The 18,173-nt window shown below is 43.6% G+C and overlaps 2 protein-coding genes across 3 annotated transcripts in view; both read left to right on the forward strand.

The window, feature by feature from the left end:
• Positions 1 to 8,770, forward strand: part of cnga1b (cyclic nucleotide gated channel subunit alpha 1b) — a 39,112-nt gene extending 30,342 nt beyond the window's left edge. For both annotated transcript variants that reach the window (XM_054738752.2, XM_054738753.2), the window contains exons 9-15: positions 4,567 to 4,703; positions 6,570 to 6,742; positions 6,822 to 6,947; positions 7,045 to 7,197; positions 7,273 to 7,504; positions 7,882 to 8,057; positions 8,123 to 8,770. In XM_054738752.2, the coding sequence (XP_054594727.2) occupies positions 4,567 to 4,703; positions 6,570 to 6,742; positions 6,822 to 6,947; positions 7,045 to 7,197; positions 7,273 to 7,504; positions 7,882 to 8,057; positions 8,123 to 8,362 (1,237 nt within the window). In that variant the 3' untranslated portion in view covers positions 8,363 to 8,770. The remainder of the gene's footprint in view (positions 1 to 4,566; positions 4,704 to 6,569; positions 6,743 to 6,821; positions 6,948 to 7,044; positions 7,198 to 7,272; positions 7,505 to 7,881; positions 8,058 to 8,122) is intronic.
• A 6,432-nt stretch (positions 8,771 to 15,202) lies between these two features.
• The window catches only part of nfxl1 (nuclear transcription factor, X-box binding-like 1), a 30,371-nt gene continuing 27,400 nt past the window's right edge, over positions 15,203 to 18,173 (forward strand). Inside the window, exons 1-3 of the mRNA XM_070548708.1 lie at positions 15,203 to 15,286; positions 15,692 to 15,826; positions 15,907 to 16,092. Of these exons, the coding sequence (XP_070404809.1) occupies positions 15,241 to 15,286; positions 15,692 to 15,826; positions 15,907 to 16,092 (367 nt within the window). The 5' untranslated portion in view covers positions 15,203 to 15,240. The remainder of the gene's footprint in view (positions 15,287 to 15,691; positions 15,827 to 15,906; positions 16,093 to 18,173) is intronic.

Genomic DNA, 18,173 nt, shown 5'->3' on the forward strand with positions numbered 1-18,173 from the left:
CAACATTATAACCAATATCAGTACCTACACCAGTAACAACATTATAACCAATATCAGTACCTACACCAGTACCTACATTATAACCAGTATCAGTACCTACACCAGTACCTACATTATAACCAATATCAGTACCTACACCAGTACCTACTTTATAACCAATATCAGTACCTACACCAGTACCTACATTATAACCAATATCAGTACCTACACCAGTACCTACATTATAACCAATATCAGTACCTACATTATAACCAATATCAGTACCTACATCAGTACCTACATTATAACCAATATCAGTACCTACACCAGTACCTACATTATAACCAATATCAGTACCTACACCAGTACCTACATTATAACCAATATCAGTACCTACATCAGTACCTACATTATAACCAATATCAGTACCTACACCAGTACCTACATTATAACCAATATCAGTACCTACACCAGTACCTACATTATAACCAATATCAGTACCTACATCAGTACCTACGTTATAACCAATATCAGTACCTACATCAGTACCTACTTTATAACCAATATCAGTACCTACACCAGTACCTACATTATAACCAATATCAGTACCTACACCAGTACCTACATTATAACCAATATCAGTACCTACATTATAACCAATATCAGTACCTACATCAGTACCTACATTATAACCAATATCAATACCTACACCAGTAACAACATTATAACCAATATCAGTACCTACACCAGTACCTACGTTATAACCAATATCAGTACCTACACCAGTACCTACATTATAACCAATATCAGTACCTACACCAGTACCTACATTATAACCAATATCAGTACCTACATTATAACCAATATCAGTACCTACATCAGTACCTACATTATAACCAATATCAATACCTACACCAGTAACAACATTATAACCAATATCAGTACCTACACCAGTACCTACATTATAACCAATATCAGTACCTACATCAGTACCTACGTTATAACCAATATCAGTACCTACATCAGTACCTACTTTATAACCAATATCAGTACCTACACCAGTACCTACATTATAACCAATATCAGTACCTACACCAGTACCTACATTATAACCAATATCAGTACCTACATTATAACCAATATCAGTACCTACATCAGTACCTACATTATAACCAATATCAATACCTACATCAGTACCTACGTTATAACCAATATCAGTACCTACATCAGTACCTACTTTATAACCAATATCAGTACCTACACCAGTACCTACATTATAACCAATATCAGTACCTACACCAGTACCTACATTATAACCAATATCAGTACCTACATTATAACCAATATCAGTACCTACACCAGTACCTACATTATAACCAATATCAGTACCTACACCAGTACCTACATTATAACCAATATCAGTACCTACATTATAACCAATATCAGTACCTACACCAGTACCAACATTATAACAAATATCAGTACCTACACCAGTACCAACATTATAACCAATATCAGTACCTACAACAGTAACAACATTATAACCAATATCAGTACCTACACCAGTACCTACGTTATAACCAGTATCAGTACCTACACCAGTACCTACGTTATAACCAATATCAGTACCTACATCAGTACCTACTTTATAACCAATATCAGTACCTACACCAGTACCTACATTATAACCAATATCAGTACCTACACCAGTACCTACATTATAACCAATATCAGTACCTACACCAGTACCAACATTATAACCAATATCAGTACCTACACCAGTAACAACATTATAACCAATATCAGTACCTACACCAGTACCAACATTATAACCAATATCAGTACCTACATTATAACCAATATCAGTACCTACATCAGTACCTACATTATAACCAATATCAGTACCTACACCAGTACCTACATTATAACCAATATCAGTACCTACACCAGTACCAACATTATAACCAATATCAGTACCTACACCAGTAACAACATTATAACCAATATCAGTACCTACACCAGTACCAACATTATAACCAATATCAGTACCTACATTATAACCAATATCAATACCTACACCAGTACCTACATTATAACCAATATCAGTACCTACACCAGTACCAACATTATAACCAATATCAGTACCTACACCAGTACCTACATTATAACCAATATCAGTACCTACATTATAACCAATATCAGTACCTACATCAGTACCTACATTATAACCAATATCAATACCTACACCAGTACCTACATTATAACCAATATCAGTACCTACACCAGTACCAACATTATAACCAATATCAGTACCTACATTATAACCAATATCAGTACCTACATCAGTACCTACATTATAACCAATATCAATACCTACACCAGTACCTACATTATAACCAATATCAGTACCTACACCAGTACCAACATTATAACCAATATCAGTACCTACACCAGTAACAACATTATAACCAATATCAGTACCTACACCAGTGCCTACATTATAACCAGTATCAGTACCTACACCAGTACCTACATTATAACCAATATCAGTACCTACACCAGTACCTACATTATAACCAATATCAGTACCTACATCAGTACCTACATTATAACCAATATCAGTACCTACACCAGTACCAACATTATAACCAATATCAGTACCTACATCAGTACCTACATTATAACCAATATCAGTACCTACATCAGTACCAACATTATAACCAATATCAGTACCTACATCAGTACCTACGTTATAACCAGTATCAGTACCTACATCAGTACCTACATTATAACCAATATCAGTACCTACACCAGTACCAACATTATAACCAATATCAGTACCTACATCAGTACCTACATTATAACCAATATCAGTACCTACATCAGTACCTACGTTATAACCAATATCAGTACCTACATCAGTACCTACATTATAACCAATATCAGTACCTACATCAGTACCTACATTATAACCAATATCAGTACCTACACCAGTACCAACATTATAACCAATATCAGTACCTACATCAGTACCTACATTATAACAAATATCAGTACCTACATCAGTACCTACATTATAACCAATATCAGTACCTACATCAGTACCTACGTTATAACCAATATCAGTACCTACATCAGTACCTACATTATAACCAATATCAGTACCTACATCAGTACCTACATTATAACCAATATCAGTACCTACATCAGTACCTACATTATAACCAATATCAGTACCTACACCAGTACCTACATTATAACCAATATCAGTACCTACATCAGTACCTACATTATAACCAATATCAGTACCTACATCAGTACCTACATTATAACCAATATCAGTACCTACATCAGTACCTACATTATAACCAATATCAGTACCTACATCAGTACCTACATTATAACCAATATCAGTACCTACACCAGTACCTACATTATAACCAATATCAGTACCTACATCAGTACCTACATTATAACCAATATCAGTACCTACACCAGTACCTACATTATAACCAATATCAGTACCTACACCAGTACCAACATTATAACCAATATCAGTACCTACACCAGTACCTACATTATAACCAATATCAGTACCTACATCAGTACCTACATTATAACCAATATCAGTACCTACATCAGTACCTACATTATAACCAATATCAGTACCTACATCAGTACCTACATTATAACCAATATCAGTACCTACACCAGTACCTACATTATAACCAATATCAGTACCTACACCAGTACCAACATTATAACCAATATCAGTACCTACACCAGTACCTACATTATAACCAATATCAGTACCTACACCAGTACCTACATTATAACCAGTATCAGTACCTACACCAGTACCAACATTATAACCAATATCAGTACCTACACCAGTACCTACATTATAACCAATATCAGTACCTACATCAGTACCTACATTATAACCAATATCAGTACCTACATCAGTACCTACATTATAACTAATATCAGTACCTACACCAGTACCTACATTATAACCAATATCAGTACCTACATCAGTACCTACATTATAACCAATATCAGTACCTACACCAGTACCTACATTATAACCAATATCAGTACCTACACCAGTACCAACATTATAACCAATATCATTACCTACACCAGTACCTACATTATAACCAATATCAGTACCTACACCAGTACCTACATTATAACCAGTATCAGTACCTACACCAGTACCTACATTATAACCAGTATCAGTACCTACATCAGTACCTACATTATAACCAATATCAGTACCTACACCAGTACCTACATTATAACCAGTATCAGTACCTACACCAGTACCTCCATTATCACCAGTATCAGGGCTGAAAGAGGTGACGCTGCACAACACTGGTGCCACTGGTCCTTCTAAACCACCACCAGCAGGCAAGAAGGGTGAAGTGCCTTGCCCAAGGACACAATGACTGCAACAGACTAAGTGGGCCAAGAACGAGGAACCCTCCGGTTACAGGGCTGGTGTGGGGCCATTTTGAAGTTTTCTTTACTGGACTGTGAAAATGTTTTTGCTGATTTTTCTTTAAGCATGAATCTTTGTTTCAGGATGATGGAGTTCTTCCAGCGGACAGAGACCAGGACGAACTATCCCAATGCCCTTCGTATCTCCAACCTTGTCATGTACATCATCATCATCATCCACTGGAATGCTTGCCTGTACTACTCCTTCTCCAAGGCCATTGGTGGGTTAAAGATTTTAATATGAGACCGGTCGGTGTCACATCTCAGTGTGCTGTTCTTCTTTGGCCCGGTTCCACACCGTTTCCAGCAGTTACAGTTATCAGGATGCTGCACCTTTTAAGGCTGCTGCACACGAGAGCAAACGGCCTTGAATGGCCATGAGCACAGCAGTTACCTGGCTGTGTGCGCCTGATTTTCACTATAGTTTCTGCCTCACGTTGGTAAAAACTCACCGTGTGCGCACCACGTGAGCTGCTGGCTGCTCTCGTGACCAGCAGGCTTCACGATTCCTGCTTCAGTGTGGTTCGAAGCAAACAAAGCCAGGTGGGCTTTGCTAGGGGGTGGAGTAACTGCTTGCTCAAGAGTGTTCTGCCTTCCTGCCTGCAGCCTTTTCCAGGTGATCCGCTTTCATGAGTCGATCACAATTCACCGGCTGAGCAGAATGTTCAATTTAACTCAGTTCAGTTCATTTATGAAGCGCCAAATCATGACCAGAGGCGTGTCAAGGACCTGCACACAGTAAACATCACAACACAGGTCAGGTCACTAAGCCAATCAGTAACAAGTTTCCTATATAAGCAACCCAGCAGGTCGCATCGAGTCACTGACCAGTGTCAGAGTCTTTACAGCAGCCCCACATCGACACCATCGTTGTGGTGTTTTTGTATCACACAAGCACCACCCGGTGCTACTTTCTGAACTTTGGGGTTTTGCCCAGCATGATGAACTGGTGTTTCTCACTTGTAATGGACTATCATCTAACTTGTAAAGAGTCAAACTGCTCTGTTCAAAAGGTTCTAGTGAGAAAAGGCCATCATTGTGTAACTTGTGCCAGTGTCCTGGTCCTCCAGTTATTCATGTCCCTGTGCCGTGGTCCTCTAAGACTCTACACATCACCAGCGTGGTTGCATATGCATCTAAGCATCTGAGTCGAGCGATGGCAATGTTCGAGCTAATACCTCAACAAGAGTGGGAGCCTTTATCCTAGTTTACATGTCAGCTAGAAATGTTAATGATTGTCTGAAGAGCATTTGACTCCTCAGTGGTTAGTGCCAGCCTTCTTCCGTTTGTGTCTGTACTCTTCCAGTTAGCTCGCAGTAACACGCGACACCTGCAAGGGTCAGGCAGGTTAAAGCAGGAAATGCACGATGAGCGAAGGAATGGGCGACAACGCTGCAGCACAGCACACTTGGTACGCGCTGGACTGTTTGATAGTGTGACGCGTCAGATTTACGCAGGCTTGTGGCGATGAAATGATCAGCCTCGTCACTTCTGGGGGTGGGTGGGGGTGGGGTGGGGGTGGGGGGGCTGGGCCGGACACAGCTTGACTAAACTGGAATGTCGTTTGCAGTCAGAGAAATGTGACTATCTGGTTACCTTAGCTCGTTTAGGAGTCCCGTTTGGTTCCACTTCTGCCGGACTAAGGCGTATACATGGACTTTAAAAGCCCCACTTCAGCCGGTCTAAGGCGTACACATGGACTTTAAAAGCCCCACTTCAGCCGGTCTAAGGCGTACACATGGACTTTAAAAGCCCCACTTCAGTTGGACTAAGGCGTATACATGGACTTTAAAAGCCCCACTTCAGCCGGTCTAAGGCGTATACATGGACTTTAAAAGCCCCACTTCAGCCGGTCTAAGGCGTATACATGGACTTTAAAAGCCCCACTTCAGCCGGTCTAAGGCGTATACATGGACTTTAAAAGCCCCACTTCAGTTGGACACAGGTAATAATTAGACACGTGTCCCTGTGTCCAGGTTCTCCAAGTCAGTAACACGTCCTTGTGTCTTTACCCTCTAAGACTGTAGCACATCCCTGTGACCTGCTCCTCTAACGATGTAACGTGTCCTTGTGCCCCGATCTTCCAGGTTTTGGTGCAGACAGGTTTGTGTATCCCGACCCAGCAGACCCAGAGTTTGGTCGTCTGGTGAGGAAATACGCCTACAGCATGTACTGGTCCACTCTGACCCTGACCACCATCGGAGAAACGCCACCCCCCGTGGAGAACTCGGAGTACTTCTTTGTTGTTACTGACTTCCTGGTGGGTGTGGCTTAGTAGTGGCCTCTCCAGGTTTCACACAGTTAAACTAACTTGGGAGACCGTGATGTTCCTCCTCCAGGTGGGGGTGCTGATTTTTGCCACCATTGTCGGTAACGTCGGTTCCATGATCACCAACATGAACGCCGCCCGAGCCGACTTCCAGGCTCGGATCGATGCCATCAAACAGTACATGAGCTTCAGAAAGGTCGGCGTGCTGTCTCTGGTGGCAGGATGAATAAAGTTCATACAAACCAGAACCATGCTTGTTAACACCTGACCTGGACCCCATGACCTTTCTACAGGTAACAAAGGATCTGGAGAAGCGGGTCATCAAGTGGTTCGACTTCCTCTGGACCAATAAGAAAGCGGTGGATGAGAGGGAGGTTCTGAAGTTCCTTCCAGACAAACTGAGAGCTGAGATTGCCATCAACGTGCACCTGGACACCCTGAAGAAGGTCCAGGCTTTTCCTGGCCCCTCGGATTAACGTGACGTGAACTGCTCCATCAGGTCTTCTGCTCTGGTCCTGCAGGTTCGGATCTTTGCCGACTGCGAGGCCGGTCTGCTGGTGGAGCTGGTGCTGAAGCTACAGCCACAGGTCTTCAGTCCAGGAGACTACATCTGTAAGAAGGGAGACATCGGCAGAGAGATGTACATCATCAAGGAGGGGAAGTTAGCCGTCGTCGCTGACGACGGCGTCACGCAGTTCGTAGTTCTCAGTGAGGGGAGCTACTTCGGAGAGATCAGCATCCTGGCTATCAAAGGTAGGAGGCAGGCTGGTGGATCTCATCTGTAGCCATGGCAACGGCTTGTCTGCTAGGAGACAGCTGTGTTTAAAATCTGTTGGGTATAAACATGAGCCTGGGGTAGAGCAGCTCCTTCTCATTGGTACGGGTCTGTTGAGGTGGTGTCCTGGTCTCCTGTCTCTGGAGACCTGGAGCTGGCCCAGAACCCTCTGGAGGGATCAGACATCCATACACAGGAGTACCGTCATGAATCAGAGCAGCATTTAGGACACGCAGGATGGTGGGCCTCCAGGTTCAGGACCAGACACCCCAGAGCAGGAGAGACCAGGTTTAAGGTCTTACAAGCTACTGGGTTGACTGGAACCAGAACTTCATGTTCTCTGGGTCTCCAACAGGCAGCAAGGCAGGAAACAGACGCACGGCCAACATCAGGAGCATCGGGTACTCCGACCTGTTCTGCTTGTCCAAAGACGACCTGATGGAGGCGCTGACGGAGTATCCTGACGCCAAAGCTCTGCTGGAGGAGAAGGGGAGGCAGATTCTGATGAAGGATGGACTCCTGGACCTGGAGGTGAGTCTCAGTAACCCAACACCCGGCCCACTCACGTAAAAACCATAACACGTCCTGTCCTCCAGGTGGCAGCGCAGGGCCCAGACCCAAAGGAGATGGAGGAGAAGGTGGACCGGATGACGAGTTCTCTGGACTCCCTGCAGACCCAGTACGCCCGGCTGCTGGCAGAGCACGAAGCCACTAACAGCAAACTCAAACACAGAGTGACCCGACTGGAGAGGAAGCTGGCCCCGCCTCCTCTGCCCAGTGATGCTCCACCCCCTCCAACACCAGAGATCCAGGCCACCAAAGAAGAGAAGAAATAGGAAGTAGAGGACCAGGAAGACGAGGCTTTTCTTCCAGAACTTTCTTCATCTTTGTGTCATTTGTAAAAACTTCATGAGACTCAGATTATCTCCGGCTGGTTCCGTCAGAAACACGAGAACCAAGCTCACCACAACACCGGTGTTCTGTGGAAGGCTGTCACCATCAGTTCCAGTCAGGAGGTCTGACCTGAAGCAGCTGAGAACGGGTTTCAGGCTCCAGAACCAGGTCAGCACCTGGTGGAAAAGGGTTTAGTTTTGACTTAACAGGATTTAAATATTTATTACAGATTAGAATTATTTCACCAACATTTAGTTTCTCATCGATCTTCTCTCATCTCTTAGAGCTAAAATCTTCTGGTCTTCTAGAGTGAGTGGACCAGTTTGGACCTTAGGGTTCCTTACCCTGTTCTGGGTCAGGTGCAACAGATCTGGTCTCCAGAAGAGCGTCAAACCTGTTTTCCATATGATTAATAAGGTTCATGTATAAAGAGGTCCTGGTTCTGATCTTCCTCTGAGCAGCACCGGAGGATTCTGGGTACGTATCAGCTCCAGCAGTTTGTTGAGACTAGAGTGGCTTCATTTAACCCGGACCTGTCATTTGGGATGATGTTCTCTCCGAGACGTGGAACCGTCTACACTGAGTCAATCCGGCGAATCAGCCGGCGGAGGAAACAGAGTTAGCAAAACCCTTGATGCCCAAAGACTCAAGTTATGTTGCTGCATTTGGAACTCAGTGGTGAAGAAATGCATCAGAGCCAGAAGGTCCTTGTGGTCCTGTTAGGATGCTAACCATGGTGGATCATCAACGAGGTGCTTCTGGTTTAACTCACAGCAAAAGATCAGCTGATTCTGTCTGCGGTGTAGAAAATGTTCCATTAGCAAAGAGCAGACCTTCTGCTGCAACTTAACCCCTTCTATCAGGGTTCAGACGTCCTGGTGCAACCGAGACCTCCAACTGCAGCAGCTCAGACCTCCAACCGCAGCAGCTCAGACCTCCAACTGCAGCAGCTTAGACCTCCTACTGCAGCAGCTTAGACCTCCTACTGCAGCAGCTCAGACCTCCAACTGCAGCAGCTTAGACCTCCTACTGCAGCAGCTTAGACCTCCTACTGCAGCAGCTTAGACCTCCTACTGCAGCTGTTCAGACCTGCAGAATCAAACTCTGACTCTGCAGTGGACTCTCTCTCTCAGCAGAGGTCAACCCCAGAGTGAGCTTTACTTCACCTACTTCAGACCTAAACTCGCCCACAGAAACCAAACCTTCTGGGCTTTAACTGACGTGTTCAAAGGCGTTCAGCAAAGATCCGGTCCAAGAGCTGAAATAAAGAGATTTTCTAACTAATGCACCACCTGCTTCTGCGCTTTATTCAGTTTTATCACCTTCCCATCCAGTGCTGAGAATGTTTTTGCCTACTTGTGTTTTCTCATTTATTTACCCCCCCACCCCCACACACACACACACCCTCCCTGAACGTACCAGAGCTTTTACTCACACATAAACCATAACTCCTCACAACAAGACACACATAACGTAGAAGAGCAGTAGGAACACTCTCCTGCTAAAACAACCAGGAAGTGAGGAAGCCACCCTAATCTGTCGGTTTAACCCAAACAACTGAACATTAATAACTTTCCAGCATTTTTACCAGAGAGACAAAACCACTTCCAATAAAATAACAGAGGAAAGTAGGTGACAGCCTGGTTGTTTTCCAGCAGATTTCTGAACCCTGGAACAAAAAACTCAGTCATCTAGAGAGTTACCGCTGATCTAAAGTCTGCTAGAATGTTTAATTAGTGAAGATCCTAAAGACTAAATCTGTTCCTACGGGATAAATAACATTTATCTGGAGAATCCTAAAGACTAAATCCGTCTCTACGGGATAAATAACATTTATCTGGAGAATCCTAAAGACTAAATCCGTCTCTACGGGATAAATAACATTTATCTGGAGAATCCTAAAGACTAAATCCGTTCCTACGGGATAAATAACATTTATCTGGAGAATCCTAAAGACTAAATCCGTCTCTACGGGATGAATAACATTTATCTGGAGAATCCTAAAGACTAAATCCGTCTCTACGGGATGAATAACATTTATCTGGAGAATCCTAAAGACTAAATCCGTCTCTACGGGATAAATAACATTTATCTGGAGAATCCTAAAGACTAAATCCGTCTCTACGGGATAAATAACATTTATCTGGAGAATCCTAAAGACTAAATCCGTCTCTACGGGATAAATAACATTTATCTGGAGAATCCTAAAGACTAAATCCGTCTCTACGGGATAAATAACATTTATCTGGAGAATCCTAAAGACTAAATCCGTCTCTACGGGATAAATAACATTTATCTGGAGAATCCTAAAGACTAAATCCGTCTCTACGGGATAAATAACATTTATCTGGAGAATCCTAAAGACTAAATCCGTCTCTACGGGATAAATAACATTTATCTGGCGAATCCTAAAGACTAAATCCGTCTCTACGGGATAAATAACATTTATCTGGAGAATCCTAAAGACTAAATCCGTCTCTACGGGATAAATAACATTTATCTGGAGAATCCTAAAGACTAAATCCGTCTCTACGGGATAAATAACATTTATCTGGAGAATCCTAAAGACTAAATCCGTCTCTACGGGATAAATAACATTTATCTGGAGAATCCTAAAGACTAAATCCGTCTCTACGGGATAAATAACATTTATCTGGAGAATCCTAAAGAGTAAATCCGTCTCTACGGGATAAATAACATTTATCTGGAGAATCCTAAAGACTAAATCCGTCTCTACGGGATGAATAACATTTATCTGGAGAATCCTAAAGACTAAATCCGTCTCTACGGGATGAATAACATTTATCTGGAGAATCCTAAAGACTAAATCCGTCTCTACGGGATGAATAACATTTATCTGGAGAATCCTAAAGACTAAATCCGTCTCTACGGGATGAATAACATTTATCTGGAGAATCCTAAAGACTAAATCCGTCTCTACGGGATGAATAACATTTATCTGGAGAATCCTAAAGACTAAATCCGTCTCTACGGGATGAATAACATTTATCTGGAGAATCCTAAAGACTAAATCCGTCTCTACGGGATGAATAACATTTATCTGGAGAATCCTAAAGACTAAATCCGTCTCTACGGGATGAATAACATTTATCTGGAGAATCCTAAAGACTAAATCCGTCTCTACGGGATAAATAACATTTATCTGGAGAATCCTAAAGAGTAAATCCGTCTCTACGGGATAAATAACATTTATCTGGAGAATCCTAAAGACTAAATCCGTCTCTACGGGATAAATAACATTTATCTGCAGAATCCTAAAGACTAAATCCGTCTCTACGGGATAAATAACATTTATCTGGAGAATCCTAAAGACTAAATCCGTCTCTACGGGATAAATAACATTTATCTGGAGAATCCTAAAGACTAAATCCGTCTCTACGGGATAAATAACATTTATCTGGAGAATCCTAAAGACTAAATCCGTCTCTACGGGATAAATAACATTTATCTGGAGAATCCTAAGGACTAAATCCGTCTCTACGGGATAAATAACATTTATCTGGAGAATCCTAAAGACTAAATCCGTCTCTACGGGATAAATAACATTTATCTGGAGAATCCTAAAGACTAAATCCGTCTCTACGGGATGAATAACATTTATCTGGAGAATCCTAAAGACTAAATCCGTCTCTACGGGATGAATAACATTTATCTGGAGAATCCTAAAGACTAAATCCGTCTCTACGGGATGAATAACATTTATCTGGAGAATCCTAAAGACTAAATCCGTCTCTACGGGATGAATAACATTTATCTGGAGAATCCTAAAGACTAAATCCGTCTCTACGGGATGAATAACATTTATCTGGAGAATCCTAAAGACTAAATCCGTCTCTACGGGATGAATAACATTTATCTGGAGAATCCTAAAGACTAAATCCGTCTCTACGGGATAAATAACATTTATCTGGAGAATCCTAAAGACTAAATCCGTCTCTACGGGATGAATAACATTCATCTGGAGAATCCTAAAGACTAAATCCGTCTCTACGGGATGAATAACATTCATCTGGAGAATCCTAAAGACTAAATCCGTCTCTACGGGATGAATAACATTCATCTGGAGAATCCTAAAGACTAAATCCGTCTCTACGGGATGAATAACATTTATCTGGAGAATCCTAAAGACTAAATCCGTCTCTACGGGATGAATAACATTTATCTGGAGAATCCTAAAGACTAAATCCGTCTCTACGGGATAAATAACATTTATCTGGAGAATCCTAAAGACTAAATCCGTCTCTACGGGATAAATAACATTTATCTGGAGAATCCTAAAGACTAAATCCGTCTCTACGGGATAAATAACATTTATCTGGAGAATCCTAAAGACTAAATCCGTCTCTACGGGATAAATAACATTTATCTGGAGAATCCTAAAGACTAAATCCGTCTCTACGGGATGAATAACATTTATCTGGAGAATCCTAAAGACTAAATCCGTCTCTACGGGATGAATAACATTTATCTGGAGAATCCTAAAGACTAAATCCGTCTCTACGGGATGAATAACATTTATCTGGAGAATCCTAAAGACTAAATCCGTCTCTACGGGATGAATAACATTTATCTGGAGAATCCTAAAGACTAAATCCGTCTCTACGGGATGAATAACATTTATCTGGAGAATCCTAAAGACTAAATCCGTCCCTATGGGATAAATAACATTTATCTGGAGAATCCTAAAGACTAAATCCGTCTCTACGGGATAAATAACATTTATCTGGAGAATCCTAAAGACTAAATCCGTCTCTACGGGATAAATAACATTTATCTGGAGAATCCTAAAGACTAAATCCGTCTCTACGGGATAAATAACATTTATCTGGAGAATCCTAAAGAGTAAATCCGTCTCTACGGGATAAATAACATTTATCTGGAGAATCCTAAAGACTAAATCCGTCTCTACGGGATAAATAACATTTATCTGGAGAATCCTAAAGAGTAAATCCGTCTCTACGGGATAAATAACATTTATCTGCAGAATCCTAAAGACTAAATCCGTCTCTACGGGATAAATAACATTTATCTGCAGAATCCTAAAGACTAAATCCGTCTCTACGGGATAAATAACATTTATCTGGAGAATCCTAAAGAGTAAATCCGTCTCTACGGGATAAATAACATTTATCTGGAGAATCCTAAAGACTAAATCCGTCTCTACGGGATAAATAACATTTATCTGGAGAATCCTAAAGACTAAATCCGTCTCTACGGGATAAATAACATTTATCTGGAGAATCCTAAAGACTAAATCCGTCTCTACGGGATAAATAACATTTATCTGGAGAATCCTAAAGAGTAAATCCGTCTCTACGGGATAAATAACATTTATCTGGAGAATCCTAAAGAGTAAATCCGTCTCTACGGGATAAATAACATTTATCTGCAGAATCCTAAAGACTAAATCCGTCTCTACGGGATAAATAACATTTATCTGCAGAATCCTAAAGACTAAATCCGTCTCTACGGGATAAATAACATTTATCTGGAGAATCCTAAAGACTAAATCCGTCTCTACGGGATAAATAACATTTATCTGGAGAATCCTAAAGACTAAATCCGTCTCTACGGGATAAATAACATTTATCTGGAGAATCCTAAAGACTAAATCCGTCTCTACGGGATAAATAACATTTATCTGGAGAATCCTAAAGACTAAATCCGTCTCTACGGGATAAATAACATTTATCTGGAGAATCCTAAAGACTAAATCCGTCTCTACGGGATAAATAACATTTATCTGGAGAAAGCCACACTGGTGCTGGCGCTCTTTGTGACACGTCACACTGTACTGCAGCTGGTGGCTTTGGTGGAACTCTGGGAAATGGAGTTTCAGCGCCCACAGAGCTCTGCCGCCCAAGTAAGGTCCCGCCTTTCTGGTCTCTGATTGGCTAGAAAGGCTCTGCTACGATTGGCTGTTTCAGTCAGCAGCAACCCGGCAGTCCTGCTAAGAGCAGACTGTCCTCCTGCCCATAGATATGTATGTAAACACATTTATTTATATCTATGCTGCGGTTGAAGCCGTTTTGGGGAGTTTAGTAAAGAAAGTGTGAACTTAGCGCTGTAATAACCATTCTGTCCTGTTAGCTGAATATTTTATGTTTCATAAATAACTGAAAACGTAAAAGGTGAATTTATAATCTTGTTGCATTAATCAGACTGTTGGACTTCCTTTATGTCTGTTGGCTGTGAAGCATTAGAGTACATAGGATAAACATATGTGCCTTACCTGGGTATGAACTTTAATGCAACTGCCCTATTCTGCCCAGCTGTGGGCATCAGGTCTGTTGCTTTACTAGAATCATGAAAACTGGTGAAAAATAGGTCTAAATCAGGATTATTTTCATTAAATGATTCACATTTAATCTGATGATGAGCGATGTGCTCTAACTTGTAAACATCCTCAGCCCATTAAAGCAGGACAGCCTACTAATTAACCCCAATAGAGCCAACAGATAGAAAGTCAGTCTACAGTGTGGTAAAACGAGGTTTATTAAGTTCACATTTGATGTTTTTCGGGTTCTCTTATGAAAGAAACTGAACCTGGTTTGTTGCTAAACAGGAAAGGATGTTTATTTTAGTGATGAGTTCACACTTTCTTCTAAACTCCTCAAGATCTGGCTGCAAACATAAAACCTGCAGCGAGGGAAAACGGCTTCCTCTTACACGAAATAGCCAATCGTAGGAGAGCCCTTCCAGCCAATCAGAGGCGGGAAAGGCGGGACCTTCCTTCTGACGCCTCTCGCCCTGTTGGTTCAACAGACTACATGTCCCAGCATGCCCGGATGCCCCGCGCATGACAAGTAGAGCGCGGTGTGGAGCGGGCGGCTGCTCGATGCTGGGTGAGTTCAAACCGCTTCTTTGTTCTTCTGAACTTACCGGAGCCTTTTGTTCCGTCAGCAGCGTTGTTTACAGGACGTTACCTTTGTTTACGTTAGTTTGTGCGACTGTTAGCTGCACTCGGCTAACTCCCGGTTAGCCGCGGTACCGGGTTCTGAGACCGAACTGCGGAAACGGTCCGTTACCGGAGTGTTGTCACGTGACGGGGGTAAAGGCGTAGCAGCAGCTGAACTTTTCCCTGAACAACAACCGACCTGGGGTCAGTTTAAGCTCCAAACGCTGGGTGAAACCAGACTAACACCTGGCGCATGCGCACTGCTGCGAGTCCGTTATAAGCAGACCGGGTTCTGGTTCTAGGGTCCTTACCATCTCTAGCTGGTTGTCTTCCTCATTCTCCTTTTTTATAGGTTCAGAGGCCATGGAGCCCGCGTGGCGTCAGCAAGGCAGGGGGCGTGGCCGCGGTCATGACGCTCAGGGTCAAAGGTCACGACCCCTGCCGAAGGAGAGAGAGAGGCCAGGAGGTGCTCCTGAACATCCACAAGGTGAAGCTCTCGTACTTGTGGATCTACTGGGTTCCACCAGAACCAGGTCCGTCTTAACTGTCCCTCTTCCTGTGAAACAGCAGGACAGCCGGTCCCGTCCAGGTTTGAGGAGATCCGAAAGTCCAACCAGGCTGCTGCCAAGCGACTGGTGGAGAGCCACCTCAGCTCCTCGTCCTCCGACGAAGACCAGGATGGGACGGATGATGGAGACACGCAGAGAGGCAGGATCCTGGAGTCCACCTTTACCTCCTACACCAACCAGACAGGTGAGCCAACGCATCTGGAGGCTTTCTAAAGGGGCGGGGCTGTAGACGGTCATGACTAAAGGGGCGGGGCTGTAGACGGTCATGTCTAAAGGGGCGGGGCTGTAGGCGGTCATGTCTAACCCCCAAATTCCACTACCTCCGGTCCGCCCCCGCCTTCCACAGCCGCTCGCTTCCGAACTCAATTTTTACCGGTACCCGCTCTACAACGGCTCCGCTCCGGTGCGGAGACCTGAGGTGGGCAAACAAGCACGCGCGGGATTTTCAAGATCTTGCGATACCGTCCGAGCAATAAACGCGGAAGTTAGATCCAAACACCCGTTGTGTGGGAGAAGCATCGGCATGAACTGTTTAATCTGCCCATCATTTGTGTTGAGAGATCAGCAGTGTTTGGATCAACAAAGTGTGACTACTTTGATAGTAGAAACTGTATTTATGGCTTACTTTTGTGCATTTAAACTTCAGCCGCCACTGATAGTTGTTAAAAGTTGTTAAACCTGTGCATATGAAACAAAAAACGCCTTTTGTTTATCGATTTATTGTGAAAAATGGAAATTGTGCTTGCTCCTTTTCCTGTTGGGCCGCTGTGGTTTCTGTCCATTTACTGCGGAGGTGCTCCGGCGAAAATAGGATCGATTCTATTTTTGCCGGACGCCGGAACAGAGGGCGGCGCACGGCGCCGCACTGCCGGAGCACGGCCGCAGTAGTGGAATTGCTCTGATTGACTAGAACGGGACCGATTTTGCTCCGGCGTTCGTGTCGGAGCGGAGCGGAGGTAGTGGAATTTGGGGGTAAAGGGGCGGGGCTGTAGACGGTCATGTCTAAAGGGGCGGGCTGTAGACGGTCATGTCTAAAGGGGCGGGGCTGTAGGCGGTCATGTCTAAAGGGGCGGGGCTGTAGGCGGTCATGTCTAAAGGGGCGGGGCTGTAGGCGGTCATGTCTAAAGGGGCGGGGCTGTAGGCGGTCATGTGTAAAGGGGCGGGGCTGTAGGCGGTCATGTCTAAAGGGGCGGGGCTGTAGGCGGTCATGTCTAAAGGGGCGGGGCTGTAGGCGGTCATGTCTAAAGGGGCGGGGCTGTAGGCGGTCATGTCTAAAGGGGCAGGGCTGTAGGCGGTCATGTCTAAAGGGGCGGGGCTGTAGGCGGTCATGTCTAAAGGGGCGGGGCTGTAGGCGGTCATGTCTAAAGGGGCGGGGCTGTAGACGGTCATGTCTAAAGGGGCGGGGCTGTAGGCGGTCATGTCTAAAGGGGCGGGGCTGTAGGCGGTCATGTCTAAAGGGGCGGGGCTGTAGGCGGTCATGTCTAAAGGGGCGGGGCTGTTAGCGGTAGGGCTGCTCGATTATGGCATAAATGATGATCACGATTATTGTGACTGAAATTGAGATCTGGATTATTTGAGACGATTTTTGAATTGATGTTGATTTAATTTGTTTTTACTGGGTGACGAGAATAAATAAGATAACCCATGATCACAGAATAACTCCTGACTCCTAGAATAAAGACCAGTAAACTTCTAGCTGACTCTAGTTTTTCCTCCGGTCTCATATTTCCTAGCAGAGTTTAGAGCAGAACTTTGACCCTGAGGCTTCCTGGATGTGTTATGTTTAATGAATTTGGCTGACATCATGTTATCACGTGTGTGTTTAGGCCAGCCACGACCGAGCTCCTTCAGCTGTGGTCTAGAAGCTGCTGGGTGAGGGACAGTGGGCTAACGTTGGTTACACTGAGCTGGTTTGGGTTTCAGGAGCAGATGAACAGAACAGTAACTAGAGTAAAGTCCTACCTGCGTTAACAACTCCTTAAACCTAACTACCGTCCGCGTTGGGTCGTTTAACACACACACACACACACACACACACACACACACACACACACACACACACACACACACACACACACACACACACACACACACACACACACACACACACACACACACACACACACACACACACACACACACACACACTTCCAAACTCTGGAACTCTTAGTGCAGGGGTTTGTGTAGCTCTCTCCCTCTCTCCTCTCTCTCTCTGCAGCCGGTGTGCACCGTGGGTCTGACCTCTAATAACCCCAGACCTGATGG

Source organism: Nothobranchius furzeri, chromosome 2, assembly GCF_043380555.1.
Source record: "Nothobranchius furzeri strain GRZ-AD chromosome 2, NfurGRZ-RIMD1, whole genome shotgun sequence".
Classification (NCBI taxonomy): Eukaryota; Metazoa; Chordata; class Actinopteri; order Cyprinodontiformes; family Nothobranchiidae; genus Nothobranchius; species Nothobranchius furzeri.